Below are 16,150 nucleotides of genomic sequence, written 5' to 3' on the forward strand. Positions count from 1 at the left end.
TGGTGGAAACAAAGACAGCTGCAGCGTTATCACCACAGGCATGACTGCCAACAAGAAACCCTGTTACATAGCAGAGGACACTCACACGTGATTCCTTTAAATGCAGCAGGTTAGTCTCCACCTCAGCTGATAATGGTAAGTAATGAGAGGCTAGTGACAATAGAATGATATTGACCCTTGTTGATGAATACCTCAATAAACATAAACTGTGCCAAGAAACATCACTGCTGCGACACAAAGACACTGACTCATCACTAAAAGATCTCTTTCTACCCTGTAATCCAATTATTCAAGGCCGTGCATTCACCACAGGGATCACTGAGAATGTCAAACAGTGAGCCGGTACATAATGAAAAGAAAAAATATTGACTGTTTGTAGCATTTGCAGTCAGGGGAACGGTATACCTTCCCAGAAATGGAGCGGAAAAGTAGCAGGCATCCGTGTTGCCAAATAAACCACACAACAAGAGGCGTTGTGGCCCTGTTGACACAGGGAAACATATTTCTGTCAGCACTCCATCAATATTTATGTTAGAGAGGCTGAGTCAGAACAGGCAGCAGTTAAACTAATCAACAGCAATGTGCTCCTGCATCTGAGCCCCGTAGCCTGTTGCATTACATCAAATGCATGTACTACAGTATAACGCACGCGCGCAGATACAGTACACACATATGCGCCGCAGACCACCGAGAAAACAAAGACAGGAAGAGGATGGAGGCTCGCGGCAACGTCTTCTATCACAAAGATGTGCGAAAGCCCCGTGTTGCCGGTCTACTTTATCACCACAATTATGATTCAGCATCTGTTCCTCTTAGCGTGTGATCAGCCGGCGCTGCACCGGCGCTGAGGGAGTGGCTGGACAGTCAACCTCTAGAGACGAGCCGCAGATTGCTCTGAGGTGTTGGCGCGCTGCCAAGCCAATTCTGTCCCGTCCTTTCAGATCCTTATCAAGGGCGGCAATAACAAAAGGTAAATCACAGCTCCTGTGCGTGAGTGAGAGACGGGCAGGCGGGTGAGTCCATGTGTATATGTTAATCCCCCGCAAACATGCCTGTGCTGAATGAATGAAAATGTGTGTGTTCGTGTGTATATTCTAAATTGTTTGCAGCAGCACGTGTGTTTGTTTTGCTTTGAACCATGATGAAGCTGTTTATGGAGCCGCTTATTTGCTTGTGTGCTTCGACCTGACTTACAAACATCCTTCAGCGTGTGTGTACATGTGTCCATGCAACAGGCCAGTCAACCGCTAATCAGCTCCCAGCTCACATCCCTCCCTCCATCCTCCCTCCCTCCCTCCTCTCGCCTCAGTGTTGTACCTGGTCAGCAGGCAGCAGTCGTGAAGCAGGGTTTCCTCCACATACACGCCCCGGTCTTCCTGCGTGGTCACAGTGTGGCCGTTGTGACGCCATCGCAGGTCCACCGATTGGTCGACGTAGGAGGCGGTGCACTGCAGGGGGAGCCGGTCTCCACGAAAAACCAGTTGTCTCTGAGACGGGATGAGCTGGAAGAGGGGCATCTCCAGAGGTCCATCTGGAAGATGAGGAGAGAATAAAACAGGAAGGTCAGCTTGTAAACCTTCCCTCCCCCCCTTTTCCTGAGGTGGGAAGGCAGAGGAAGAGTGAGGAGGTCATTCTTCCATCCTTGAGAGAGAAAAGGAGAGAGGACGGAGCTTTTACAGGATGGGCGTTCTATATGATTCTGTCCATTTTGCCAGAAGTGTTAACATGTAGAATCGCAGCATTACATGCATGGAGTGGAATCAAATGAGTCTCATAACACGCCTGCACACCCTGGCATGGACACGCACATTCTTACCAAATGCACCTCCGCACACAAACACATGTGCATGCCCCGAAAACACTGTCAACACACACAAACATGCACAAATCCATTCTGTCAAGGTCGCACTCCTCCCCCGTCGTTCCCACATGTTGTTGCTGTTGCTGAGCGAGATGAACAGCAGCTGATAAAGGAGAGCAGCCTTGAGCGCTCTCCTGGACTCTCCTTGACTCCTTACATGTTCACAGTGGACGCCTGCCGCAACGCCAGTGATAGGATTACTTACCTAGCAGTCCTTGAGCCTTTTTGCCAGAGAATACACCGACAGTATGGATAAGATTAGAAGACAAGGGAGAGTCTTTTAGTCCAGTGCCAGAACATGAGAGGGGAGTTTGATTTTCAGTGAAAATCCCTTAATCCCCAATCAATCTAATCACATTGTAGGTATATATGCGGGATATATAAGACAATTAAATTACTTCGATCATGCTGAACCCATGAAGCTGTATCCCCGTCGGTGAGTGTGGAGTGGCCATGTGGTTTTGTTGGATCCAGGATGAGCCCAGCACCTTGCCAGCTAACAGAATCCCCTTCAGAGCATGTTTGCACATACGAGGCCAGACATTTCCTTGGACATGCTCCAAAGAGCAGCCCAGGCGAGCACTTTGCCTTCGCTTGTATTCCAATCGGCTGTGGATGTCGCTGCCGTCTGACAGGCAATTCGACACAAGAGTCATAAAGTCTGTTATTGCTTCATGCATCAGTTTGAGAGGGAAATACACTGATCCATGTTGGGCGATGTGGTTGAACGTCAAAAGTCCACGATGGAACACTTCAAGTGAGCAGTGAGAGTTTGCATGATTGTTGATGGTATTAAAGAAGCCACTAAAGCAGTCGCAGCTATTAACACATGCAGGGCTTTGACCTCAATTTTCTATACAAGTGATTCATAATCACAGGTGCATAATCAAAAGTGCCATGCTTTGGAGAGTAACATTAAAAGTCTGTCACTAATATTGGATCTTCCTTGTCGACATCTCTGTGTAATTACTCGAGCTGACCCTGTTAGAGTGGTAAGACTGTGATAGTCCACAGCAACAGTAGCCCAGGCTTTGTTATCTCCTGCGGGTGACACACAGCAGAAACAGCATGGGGGCCATTGACTGTTGACTTGGCTGATGCTGATACTGTTGAAACAACGCTTTGAGCCAAGGATCAGAGTGTGGCCGCTTGCCTTCGGCTGTTGGACAGTGCCAGAGCAAAATGCAGTTATTGGTTGTGTGTGCGTGTGTGTGTGACTGTAGAAGAAAGAGAGATGGAGACAGGGGGAGAGGCATGATGATGATGTGTGTGTGTGAGTGTGTGTGTGTAAGTAGGAGAGTTCATTAGCAGCGTGGCTTAGTCTGTGAAACACCAGAGCCCTGTTAGGATACAGCTAACTGGTGCAAGTCGTCTATTTAAAATGGAGCCTGGAGTGCATCCCCACAATGATCATTACAATAACGTTCAATCAAATATGAAGTTCTTTAAAATATACTCAAGAACTTTTTAATGAAATCTAGGTCCGTTTTATATCCATCATAATCACTTTGGATTCAGATTTCCATCGCACAAATCATTTACAGCAAAGTAATCCAGTCTATTTTTTTATTGATAACAGACTCAACCTGATTCACTGAAGCTCATTCTGGCCAAACACATGGTGGCTCTTTTTGTGAAACACTAGAGTGAAGGTAATGTGTTACCATGATTAGCATTAACTGTTATTGTTCATTAAAGATGTTTTTGCAATACAAGACTATTGATGAATGCAACTGTATTTAATTGTATATGTAAATTTACATGTTAACAGTGTGTCATTTAAAAACTGACAGGCCAGCCCACAGAGAGAGAACAGGGACTTGGATTGGCCAAATGCAAATTCAAATCATTAATCTACTGTATGAAAGATTTCCTAAGTTATTAACATATTAAATAACAGTAATTAATCCTACTATTATTTACATGCCAGTACAAGCCGTGTTCAATATTTATCTGTGCCTATTACAGTATGATGGTACCTATCACAACCTATCATATGACTGAATACTCTGCTATAAGGTTTATTTCCTGCTCATTCTTCACTCACACATGGTAAAGGTTTAACTGTTCAATCCCGACTTTGATCCAAACCACCACAGCTAATGAAATGAAATAAGCAGATATTCTCATGCTCAGTGTCTCCTGTATGTGTTTCCAGAGTCACTTCATTATCCCTTCCTCAAAGAACCTTATTTAAAAGGAGGTGTGTGGCTGAACTTCAAAGACTAATATGACAGACTATGCTGAGTTATATTTGATGATATTTTTATATCATTAAATTATTAGAGGCACACCACGGGCTAAAAGACTTGAGCCCTGCACGTGAAATTTAATTTAATGACACAATGCCGATAAAGGGCAATTGCACAGCTGTGTCATCATGCAATAAATAGTGCTATAGAAAGCAGAGGGTTGTCCTGCAGCGTATAATATGTCATGTGAGCTCCACACTTGAAGTCTGTTCTGTGGCTCTCGTCCCAGCAGTGTTAAAGAACCAGAGGGCTGTGGCTAGATGAGTAAAACAGACGCCTGCTCTAACCTCAACACAGGAAGCACCTGATCCTGGCAGGAAGCTGCAAGCGCCCCTCCATTCCCCCTCATTTGCAGGCAGTACCTGACCTGTATCAGAAGAGGGACAAGAGCTCAGCGCTGGAATGTGTGGTGCAGACATCTGCTACCCATCACACTGAAGCCGCTGGAGAAAGAAACAGATGCATCTTCTATGACAGAGCCTCATGAAAACAAAGAGGGAAATCTCAACGAAGAAATATTAACATTTCAATGGCATGTGAGTGTGGAAGAGGGATATTTTCATCCCATCCCATCATTTTTCTTGATAACGAGGAGCTAGACTAAGGTTCTGAGCACTACCCATCCACCCCTCAGCCAGTGTATGACAAAGTGAAACCATATGGAAAAAACAATCATCAAATAACATTTAGAAATATGGTTGCTAGAGCACCACACTCTGTATCCAATTGAAAATTGCTTGTTGTCAAGTGAGTGAATAATGTATTGTGAGATGGAGTTGTGCTGTGGAAAGGCAGATGGATCCAAGCATGGCAAGAGCAGGAAGCCCAGAACGTTATCATTGTAATCCCATAATGGATGCTTTAAGGCCTGAAAGCAGCTCTCCTCGTCCTGCCACTGGATTCCACTCATGGCTCTTTGTCCACACACTGCACAGAATTACCCTGTAATTGCTTTGGATTGTTCTGTGTAAATGAAAAACACACACAATTAGGATTACATAGAATAACTCTGAAAGTCTGAGGTACAGACATCTCAGGACAACACCGTCTGTGTATTCAAACACACAAACTGCAGGAGGTGGAACATGTACAAGCAGCAGACTGAGACACTTTCTCCTCATTAGTTTTCTGCAAACGGTTTAGCACCATGCATGCTGAGCATCGCCACATAAGATCCCTTCACTCCACACATACACTCATGCACAAACACACAGGCCCTCTCCACCACTAACCAATGATTTTCTCATTCCAGAGCAATATCCCCTGCGTCAACCAGATGTAAGGAGAAGAGGAGGATGATTCTATCACATATGAGATACAATTCCCTGTGGACCGTGGCACAGAGCATGGAGATAGAGCATTGGAGGGGAGACGGGGAGGGAGACAGGGGGAGATTGCCTGTCTGTAACCAGTCTTTCAGAGAAAAGAAAGTAAAGACTCTTGGATTTCTCTTCACAAAGCTTACAGGTTCTAGTCAGGGAAGAGGCCATTTTATTCTGCTTAAAAACTCAGTTTGATGCGCCCACTGCCGATACACAACATGTTGCAACAACTTCTGTTTTAATTTTTTAGTCTTCACACTTACATGTGGTCTAAAAGACACCCTTCACAAGATTTTAAACAATATAGAAGCAAAAATACTATTATCTGTGTAAAGATATGGTAAAAGATGTAAGATATTTTGGTGTTCAGGACAGTAAGCTCAGTGAAGAACACCACATTCAGGTGAAGACAACCTGGGATCAGACACCAGGCCATCTGACCATTTTTTACTCTCTCCATCAGTGTCTTTACACCTGCCAATCATGCATCTGGTCCCAGCAGATAAGTCCAAGTCTCAATTTCTTCCATAGTCTAGGTCTGGATTTTCAGCAATGGAGAAGCCTTGGAGCTGCTGAAGGCCTCCTATTCTTCCTCTCATGTGTTAAGAGCCTTGTTGGGTACATAATGTTGTATGTTTGTTTTCATTACTGACGTGCAACTGTAGGCAACTTGCTGTTAATGAATACTAGCAGAGATATTGTTTTGCCACAGTTGTGTAAATGATGTAAATATAGTTTGTAATCATAGTTTACAGTTAGTTGAGTTTAGAGACACATAACTCCACTGGCATCTCAAGACTAAACATTGGATCCAAAAGTTTTAGTCTCACAATCCAAACATCTTTTTTTCTCTTTCCTTCTTGCTTTTGTTTTTCTGCTCCTCTGCTGTAGGTCAGGGCAAATACACACCATGCTGTGTAGTTTTCAAACGGAGGACCCCCCACTATGCAAAACTGTAATTATAGGGAAGTTTTTGCTGAGCGAGCCTGATCTTCTCCAGCAACCGCTCGCTGCATATTCAGACATCTTCACACCTGGCATCTGCCCAGTTCAACTTTAGTCCTCTACCACTGGCTACTGAGCTACTTAAGAAGAACAACCACCAGCTCAAGTGCTACGTGCTTTACTGAAAGGTCTTTGACAGTGGAATTGGGAGGGCAAAGCAAATTCATTTCCCTACACAGATTTAGGGATTTAGGGATTTGAACTAGCAACCTCTGTAGCACACGCTCCTTCACCTGTCTTTTACAGCACATGCTGTTCCAAACACAGGTGCTACATAATAGGGAAAAGATCACACAAGACTGCATTATTAGATGCAACCTGGAGTTTTCTGGCTGGCAGTTCTGCACTAAATCATGGCTTTATATTAGACTTGTCAAACAGTTCACAGCAGGAGGGAGATAACAGTGAATGGGGAAACTATTATCAGCATAGATCTACTTAATCACATTCTCATTGTGCTAACCACTTGAAAATGTGATGTTAGTGACATTAAACTGTTTCTTGCTAATGAGAAGTCTCAGGAGGCATTCTTAAAGTATAAAGATATCCCTTATCTTGCAGATTTCAGAGCTTTGCAAAATGCCCAGTCAATCTAGCCTTGAGGTCTGAAAACATTAGCTTCTTCCCTTTAAAATGTGCTCAATCAAAAAAGGAATAATAATCAGGGATTTATGGGTTGGAGGTTTGTTGACTTCTCATTTTGTTTTAGCAAATCAAAGCATGAATTGATCTTTAGACATGTCGACTTTTATGTAGATTTTCTGTTATCATTGGAAAATGCAGGAATTTCATGGTTAGGTATCAGCTTTGCCTCATTCCCCCTTGTGTTCCTGCTGTTTTAACCTCCCTCTGTGTGTGTGTGTGTGCATGTGCGTGCATGTGTGTGTTGTTGGTTAAGGCCTTCCAGACCAAACCACCTGCACACACACACACTTCTGTACTGCAAACTATTGTTTCCTGTCCTCCAGATTCACCTATGCCTGCACGCCAGAACTCAGCTCTATTTGTGTATGAAGTCCAGCCTGACAACCAGGAGCCAGCCAGCTCAGTGTCTGTCCCCAAGTCCAGCCCAGTTCCCCTCTCTGCTGCCAATCCCACTCTCTCCAGTAATCTCAGGTTCTAAGGTTTACAATAACTTCCTCAGTTACACTTTGTTAAACTTCTCTTCTGACTCGGACTCTGGGTTCCAAGCTGGGGTCAAGAAAAAAGCTTTACTTTAAAGGTAACACACGATGCAGTTCATCTACCAACACCCAATAGAAAAACATAGGCATGGTGCCGTCACAAACCAGCTCCACTTCACTATCAGTTACTCTGTTCTCCCTACTGCATTCATAATTCATTATAGTATTTTATTTTCTCTTCAAAACAGACAATTGCACACTGCTTATCTTCAAATCAGACAAATCACGATGCCCCTGCAGCCAATTGTGAATGATAAAAGAAAGAAAGAATAATTCTGATGTCTCCTACTGTATTCTGCCATTGTTTTGCTTGATAAAATCAACATTGTGAGAATATGTCCCCTCCAGGGAAATAAGTTTTCAAATACTTCCCACCCGACAAAGTCTGTAAGAGAGTTGATTTCAGAACTCAGGGACCTGCTATTTCTTTTAATTTAATAATTCTAGCCTCATACTCAAGGACTAATTTACATCTGGGATGCCAGGTGGAATGAATTAATTAACTAATTAACAAAAATGCTAATTATGTAGAGCATTGTGTGTGGACAGTATCATTTTTGATGCTACAAATCCAGTCTAACGCAAGAGAAACAGTAAGGATGCATGTTGTTTAATAATGTATTTCCAACATTTCTAATTAAGGGAGCTTTTTGTTTGTATTTGTAAAGTTACACCAAGACAATCAACCATTGTTCATTTAACAGACAAGAGGTTAGAATAGTCTGGAGTAGTAAGTGAGGAAATGGGCCGACCAGGCTGAGGGTAGCTAGCCTCTTACAGGGAAGTTTTTACTGTATTTTTTTATTCCCCTGTTTGAGACGGTGAGTAATGACATAATGTGTGAGATTGAGCTTACAATGTTTCCTATACTGGTCAACAGTAAATGCTAACGTTGGCTATAGAAAAAAAAGATGTTTTAAGGAAGACATGTTGACAATTTGTTTTCTGTAGCTGCCAAAGAACATTATTTTCGTCTCCTTTCCTCTCCTTTTTTTTTAGTACTAAGTAATTTATTCGTCCATTCAACAAAACATAAAACATACACAAACAAATCAGTATTTCATGTTCAATATGGTCGAAAAGGCGTAGGCAGAAGCAAAGCTTATTTATGCCTACCCTATTTACAGGAAGAAAGATTACATAAACAAAACAAAATTGTGAGAAGATTACAACTGAAAAGTAAAGTAAGTAATATCAAAACAAAACAAGCAGAATCGTTGTTTTAATAATAATAATTTATTTACTTTATCCTAGTGCTAAATATTTATTCAATACATTGATTCTAAACATCCTTTTAAATTGGGTACTAGTTGTACATAATTTTAATTCATTATCAAGGCTATTCCATAAATTTATTCTGATAACAGATATGCATTTAGTATTTGTCCTTGCTTTTGGTTTGTTTAAAATGCAGGCCCCCCTGAGGTCCTCTTCTCCTTTCTTTCATTTAACTCCCTCATTTTCCTCAAGGCAACACTATATAGTCTCCGAACATTGATAGCCCAAATATCGGACTGGTGTTGTAGAAGTTTCCAACTCGCCACCAGAATCTGACTCCCCTATAGTCAGAGTTACAGGGGGGGTCGGTTTTTGTTCAAACTCAAGCCATCTCTCCCTGCTCCTCTAACCCAGACACGAGCACCCTGTGCTGGGACGCATGGCTGACCAGCCTCCCCTTCAGAGCTCCGGCAACACACAAAACACTGTCTAGGTTCGTGTTCGATCACTTTCTCGCTTTCTTCGCCTCCTCAGACGAAACCCTCTTTGCTTTCCTCCGGCACCAGCTCCATCAACAAATTCACGTACTGTGCTCCCCTGGGGATGCTCGTAAAGCAGTCGCATTCTTCACCTTCACGGCAGATTGTGTGTTTGGGGAGGGGGGGGGGGGTGTTGCATAGTGCTGTTGACCCTGCTCAGGCTGCAGCAGCGGCATGATTCATCTTATTAACCGTTTTTCTACCACTTGAATGAGTTTAGAAACATTTTTTAAAGGCCGATAAACTACATAGTGTTGCTTTCAATTTACATCTGTATGGAGCTATTGGAAAGTTTTCTGTTTCCAGGAGCAGGTGTTGGTTGATTTGTTAGCTGGTTAGCACGCTAACTTCAGCAAGATGTAATAGTCAACAGTGTTAACTACTGAACTATTAAACTCACATTTCTTCTATACTGGTGGGTAAAAAGCTATAAATTCTAACGCTGGCTATGTAGCAACAGGAAGACATACAAATTGTTGTCTTATCACAAGTCCTTACCACATCTGAGCTGTTGTTCACGTAGGTTGCGAAACTCCAGGCCGTGGAGGTGGGTGGGGAACACACACACCGTGTCGTTGCCGATCCTCACCGAGTTGGCCCGAGCCCAGAGGAGCAGCCACTTCAGCTGACAGTCGCAGAACAAAGTCTCGGTGTGGAAGTGCCTGATGGGGAAATACCGACGTACAGTGAGACAGAAACAGATTGCTTTCCTTTGTGTTACCGTATTTCAGCGACCCTACACTGATTACTTTAATCCTGTAGGCGGCTGTCACAGCAGGCATTCTGACATGTGATTGCAGGAAAACACAGGTGTAATTGATAAAAATTAACGATGGTTTCTTTCAGCTTGTGTGTGCCAGTTCCCAGGCTTACTGCTCACCTGGTGGAACACACATCCTTAATGTCATTAGTTACACCTGTGCCTCTCGAAGGTCTCTGCAGTGAAAACAGCCTGGGACTTTCTCACTTTTACCCTTGCCTCTCTATACTGAACAATAACAGATGTGTTTTAATTTGATTTATCTATTTTAACCACATGTTAAAGCAGAAGTAAGCGATATTTTTGTGTTAATATAAGTCTTAAATAGTTAAATCTTCCGACAGCAATCACTTACATAGAGTGTTTGGACCGAAACACGGGCCGAGGAGAAAGCTTTTCTCGTATCCTACAAGTTTTATCCAATGAGGAGAGAGAACGGCATGAAGGGCTGTGTGTGCAGCCAAGGGATGCGCGTGAATGTGGTGACGTAGGGACGAGGACCAATAGATCCATGACCAGGGCGGGGGCTGCTAACTCCATCGGCTGACAAGAAGTTATGCTGCGTTCAAGGCAACTCGTAACTCGTGTTTTTCCGACCTGTGAAGTGTTCACGGGTCAGAAGTTACAAGTGACCGTTATAGTGACTTTCACAGGTAAAACAGGTCGGAAAAACACGAGTGGGTTGCCTGGAACGCTACAAAGTCGTAAGTCGTGACTTGAAGCTGTAATTTACGGTTTCAAAAGCCTGCCTGGAACGCAGCATTAGCCAAAACGACCAGATCGCTTACTTCTGCTTTAAGATAACTGAATATATTATGGTTACATGTGTGTAGAAGGTAAATGTTTGCCTTACAGCACTCTGAGAGCCACGAGGTGCGTGAAAAGTCCCACGGTCAGCGTGGAGAAGATGTTTCCAGATAAATTCCTGTTTGTGGAAAAAATAGAGAACACACACACACAAAGACATTCATTCAGAAACAGACCACTCACCAAAACCAAATTGCGTATTTTGTTATGCATTACTAAGGCTATATCAAAAAACGCCATATTCTCTATACCGTGCAAATTGAGCATAAAGCAAGGCTATTCATGTTTTCAATTTAGGGATTACTCACAATTTTGAGAGGTTGCCCAGATCGAGAAACATATCAGGGGAGAGACAGCCAATCCTGTTGTTGGATAGGTCCCTATAAGGAGAAAAAAAGGTAAAGTGGGAAGAACATCCAGCTGTTCATGTGGTAAATATAAATCTTTACTGATACTGTCAGGACAAGAGACAGAACAAAATAGGAATCATCAGTAAAAATGTGTCTATGTGTGTTTCATGCATGCCTGGCTTCTTAAAACACAGGGACCTTAAAGAGCTGTCAATGATGTGTTAGTAAACCAGTGCCATGTTCCTTTATCAATTCAACTTCCAGAAATATCTGTCCTGACCTTTTTCAACCTTTAACTCCTCACATAACTATTGCTGGCACACAAACCCCAACATACACACACACACAGCAGGCTTCCGTATGCAAGTAGCTGAGCGCTGTCGCGTCCGTGGCTCCATGCCCTCGCACTCTGTAATTAAAGAGCTGCTTTGCTGGAGCAGCTGTGGGAAAATAAGCAGAGCACTCGAGTAATGACCAGTTGGGGAGCACTTAAATTAGCACTCTGCTGCTCCCCGAGCCTGGCGCACACGCGCCCCGAATCAGCTTGGATAACGCACTGCTTGCATCCCTGCCAGCCCTGATCCCACTAACTATCAGGCTGCATCATGTCACTTACTCTGAAGCCTATATGTAGAAAACAGGATGAGAGTAATCATTGAAAAAATCACTTGAGTTGAGGAGTCTATCAAATGAAGGGGGAAATGCTTTGCATTGCAAATACATTTGCAGTGCTCAATGTTTTATGTCATTTCAAAGGCCAACTTTGTATATTGTCAATTAGAAAACACACACACAGAAGCAGCACTTGCTTCCTTTTACAAATAAAACTTTAATTGTTAAGCAAGAAAAGACAGCCTTCCTCGATTCAAAACACTTGAGGTTTGGGCTTGGAGTGGTTTGATGGGCAGGTAATGGTGGCCAGGGCTGACCTTCTACAGCCTGCAAAGGTTAAGATCACATGGCAAGCGGTGTCAGCCAAAGGCCAAAGCAGGCACATTTTCATTTTGTGCAGTGAAAAATGAAAAAGGGACAACAAGTAATTGTCCCAGTCCAAAACTCTATTTGAACCTAGGTATCAATGCATCTTACCTCATAAAACATTGTCAAATTAACAGTAAGCCAACAGTGGTCAGTCAGCATGACAGCAGATAAGGTCACTAGCAATAGTGCTACAGTAGCTCGGCTAATTCTAACTCCCTGATTCTTACCCTGAGGGTTGTGACAGTTTATACAGTAGGGCGTCTCCCTGTGGTATTTATGTTGGCAAAGAGTAGCTACATTAAGCTATGTACAGTAACCAACTGTCATGTCACGTAATGGTTACGTCTAAAGCAACCGAGTACAAAATCATAATGTGATTATTACAAGTTGGGGTGCAATGATAAACAGCTGTTGGTGCTAATTTTCTGGTTGGGTGGTAATAAACTGGCGCAACAAGATGACATAATTAAAAGAGCAGCGTTCAAACCTCAAACGGTTTCATTAATTCTGAGGAACGTTACAGTCTGTTTCATCTGCCACTGTTTTCCTTCTCCTCTGTGGAGGGGGAGCCTCAACGGTCATTTAAGTCACATGCCTCATTAGCCTACGTCATGATTTATCCACTGAATCTGTTTCCATTGCATTTTGTCCTATTGAACTTTTATCTATACACTTACTTTCCAACATCAGGCAAAGCTGAAAACTTTTGTGTTAGTTTATATTTATTGATTTTTTCCAACTTTTTTTATGCTTAAATTAAAAATGTGCATAAAAACAAGTGGATGGAGCCGCAGAAGAAGGTCAGTAGTTCTAATCCTCAAATACTGAGCAGAGGAAGTGAATGACAAATGCTCTCCCTTTCCTTAACCTCTACAGCTGATGTGCCCTCTGGCAAAACATGAAACCCTCCCAAATCACAGCGGGCAGCTCCCACTTGTGAATGTGTCTGGTTGTATTAACATGATGGAGGGTGCTGCTTAAAAAAGGGCTCCTCTTAGATATGTCTGGATAATGAAAGTTCACAAAAGCCTGAAGTAGTAGTTTCAGCACATTTGCCTCAGTTAAACATTTCACTACTCCCCTCACTCTGCAGTTAAGACACTCCTACTCGTTGTCTCTAAAACCAGAGGACTTGTCCCCGTGTCCCCTGGAGAAGCCTATTACAAGGCTTCATCACACTTACAGTCTCCTCAGAGCCAGCAGACCACGGAAGGCCCCGGGCTCCACTGTGCTGATCAAATTATTCTTCAGGTCCCTGGAGAAGAGAAGACAGAGAAAAGGAAAGTTAGCAACAGTTAACTTTGACTATCTATCTATCTATCTATCTATCTATCTGTCTATCTATCTAGACATTGTTTTTGAGCTCTTGCTTTGCATCCTTTGCTGCCTGTATAAACCAGCGCCTTCCAAGGAAACGCGATTGATTCAAAACGCGCATGAGGATGTTTATATTGCTCACAGCATGCAGTCTCCACAATAATGGTTCACTATCAGCTGGGAATAAGGCAAACGACTCGGTTTTTCAAGCTGCAGGAAAGAGGAAAATTGAAGTCTACAGTAGCATGAGGACAGCTTTGAGCTGAATATTAAAAATAAGAGAACTCCAACAACCAGCTCGTCTTACTCTTGAATAAATTTGGAATTAAAACCATTACCATTGTTCATATATTATTCAAAAATTTCTGGGGCCATTCATTAATGAATAAGCTTGCACCTGTTAGCTGGACAGCACAAACTATTTCCTGCATACTTAAGACCCAGACCACATCCAGACGAGAGGCAAAAACACACATGTTGAGGTTTTCAGGCAGGCACTCCTTGTCCGCCCCCGCTGCCTATACCCCAAAACCTCTGACGCTACTAAAAATGGATCTCAGAAAAATCTCCTCTCTGGTTTTCTCTACAAGCCAAAGAAAACTTCCTGAAATTGTGTCCCTGGTTTCCTCTAACTCTGCACTGTGTGTCCAGTGTGATCAGAATGAGAAGAAAGGTAGCACCGTTTCCAAAATGTGAGAAACAATGTTTCCCAATTTTTTCCCCCCCTTTTCTTTTTTATGTTATTTAAATTAACAGTCCCACAGGCCGAATCAAGGCCGGGCCAACAGAAACAAAACAAGAGCAATATAACTATCAGCACCACAGTCATTGTCCCAAAGTGAAAATAAAAGTAATGCTAGAACTCTGTTTATTCGACATGAGGGACAGTTTGGTTACAAAATGCTCCCTTTTACCTAACAATGCAAAGACTAAATAACTCACCACACCACATTCACTACAGGATGAGAGGTTCACAGGAGCCCTACAGTAATCAGCGCAGCTCGTACATGGTCTGAAAAGCCTCAACTGTGGTTGTGTTACAGTAACTGCTGTTAATTTGCTTGATGTAAAGCATTAGTTACACATACAGAAGACAAGCCATCATTAGCAGCAGATAAATGACTCCCATCTGAAGTTAATGATCTGTGACTTGTATTAAATTGTTTGCTACATGGTTAAAACACATTGTCTGCAGCATTAGGACTCTGTAACACGGAACTCCAACCAGGTTGTAGGCAGACTTTTAATGTGGAAATGTGTAATTGTTATGCACCTCCTTCTTTTTCTTTCTTTTGTTCTGATTGAAGAAGCTATCCCGAAGATTTCTCTTGATCTGGTATTTGAATTAATTGACCTCATCATCTGAACACAGAGCTGAACCAACAACTGACTATTTCTGTTGAATTTTCACAATCAGATTTACTAATGAGACTTTCCAGGATTTGTGATTCACACGATAAAAAAGGTGCAGCCCACCTCACAAGGAGCAGCCACGCTGCCTTTCTAACAGACTGACCTCCCGGTCCAGTCGGGTCAGTCGGTGGCTAGCTCTCACCTCAACTCTCTCATCTACACTCGTCTTTGATCATGAGCAAAACGCTACAAAGGAGCGGTTGGAGGGTGGGGGTCAAAAGGTCACCCGTTGTGCCGGCAGCACCTCCTTTTATCCTGGAAGCGTCTTGCAGATCTGCTGCTGTACAGTCTCTGAATTTGCTGAGTGTTCAAAACTTTCCACCTTATCGACTGACTGCCTAACCAAGGGTCAGAAGTCAATGCTCAGGGAGTCCACATACAGGAAATGTGCCAGTGCACATGTATCAAGACAGGCTGAATCCAGTTCTGCAGCACATGCAAACACCAGCAGAAACAATCTTGAATGTCACTGAATTGTCACTGAATATCTTCGATACATGACTTTTTGCGATTATACTCTAGTCCTGTTATTAGGTGTCAACTGTATCCTTGTTTATTTCACTGTGGCCATGGATGAGGTAATTTTTAAAAAGCTGTATAAAACAAATGATGGCATCCTGGGCAACACGACAACCTTTTATAGTCAACAGACCTGAGCCAACGAGAATCTGTGAATATATGTCATAAATTATGATTGTGTGTTAAACTGCTGGGGCTCCAGACGGGTGGGGTCTTCTACATAATACGACAGGATGAGTGCCAAAAAGTTTCAACAATCAGAGGAAACTATTTGAAAGTGAATTTAGCATCCTTCTCTGTGACTAACTGTCTGGCACAATCGCCAGTGTCCTCTGTCAGTGAGCTGCACACATCCACACTCCAAACAGGATGAAACAAACTCATTTGCGCAAATTATTTGCACAGCATACATCATAGTGTGATGTTTGCACTGTTGTAGCACAGGAGTCCTGTTTGATTCAGTGGATTTTCCACTGCTGTTTTGATGTGGATCCTCAGCAAAATATATGTGGACCCTTTAGTGCTCAGTAGTCATTACTACATTCTACACGCACTCAGTGCTCATGGATCTCGTAGTTTGTGTTGCTGTCACCATGGTAAAATCTGTCAGAGACGGACACTG

At 42.9% G+C, this 16,150-nt stretch overlaps 1 protein-coding gene across 1 annotated transcript in view; it reads right to left on the reverse strand.

The window, feature by feature from the left end:
• The window catches only part of adgra1b (adhesion G protein-coupled receptor A1b), a 168,714-nt gene that overhangs the window by 127,140 nt on the left and 25,424 nt on the right, over positions 1–16,150 (reverse strand). Inside the window, exons 3-7 of the mRNA XM_085800555.1 lie at positions 13,463–13,534; positions 11,257–11,328; positions 10,995–11,066; positions 9,880–10,043; positions 1,318–1,531 (exon numbers count right to left, since the gene is read on the reverse strand). Of these exons, the coding sequence (XP_085656681.1) occupies positions 1,318–1,531; positions 9,880–10,043; positions 10,995–11,066; positions 11,257–11,328; positions 13,463–13,534 (594 nt within the window). The remainder of the gene's footprint in view (positions 1–1,317; positions 1,532–9,879; positions 10,044–10,994; positions 11,067–11,256; positions 11,329–13,462; positions 13,535–16,150) is intronic.

The sequence above is a fragment of the Trachurus japonicus genome, chromosome 15 (assembly GCF_045865225.1).
Source record: "Trachurus japonicus isolate A0001 chromosome 15, Traja_1.0".
Classification (NCBI taxonomy): domain Eukaryota; kingdom Metazoa; phylum Chordata; class Actinopteri; order Carangiformes; family Carangidae; genus Trachurus; species Trachurus japonicus.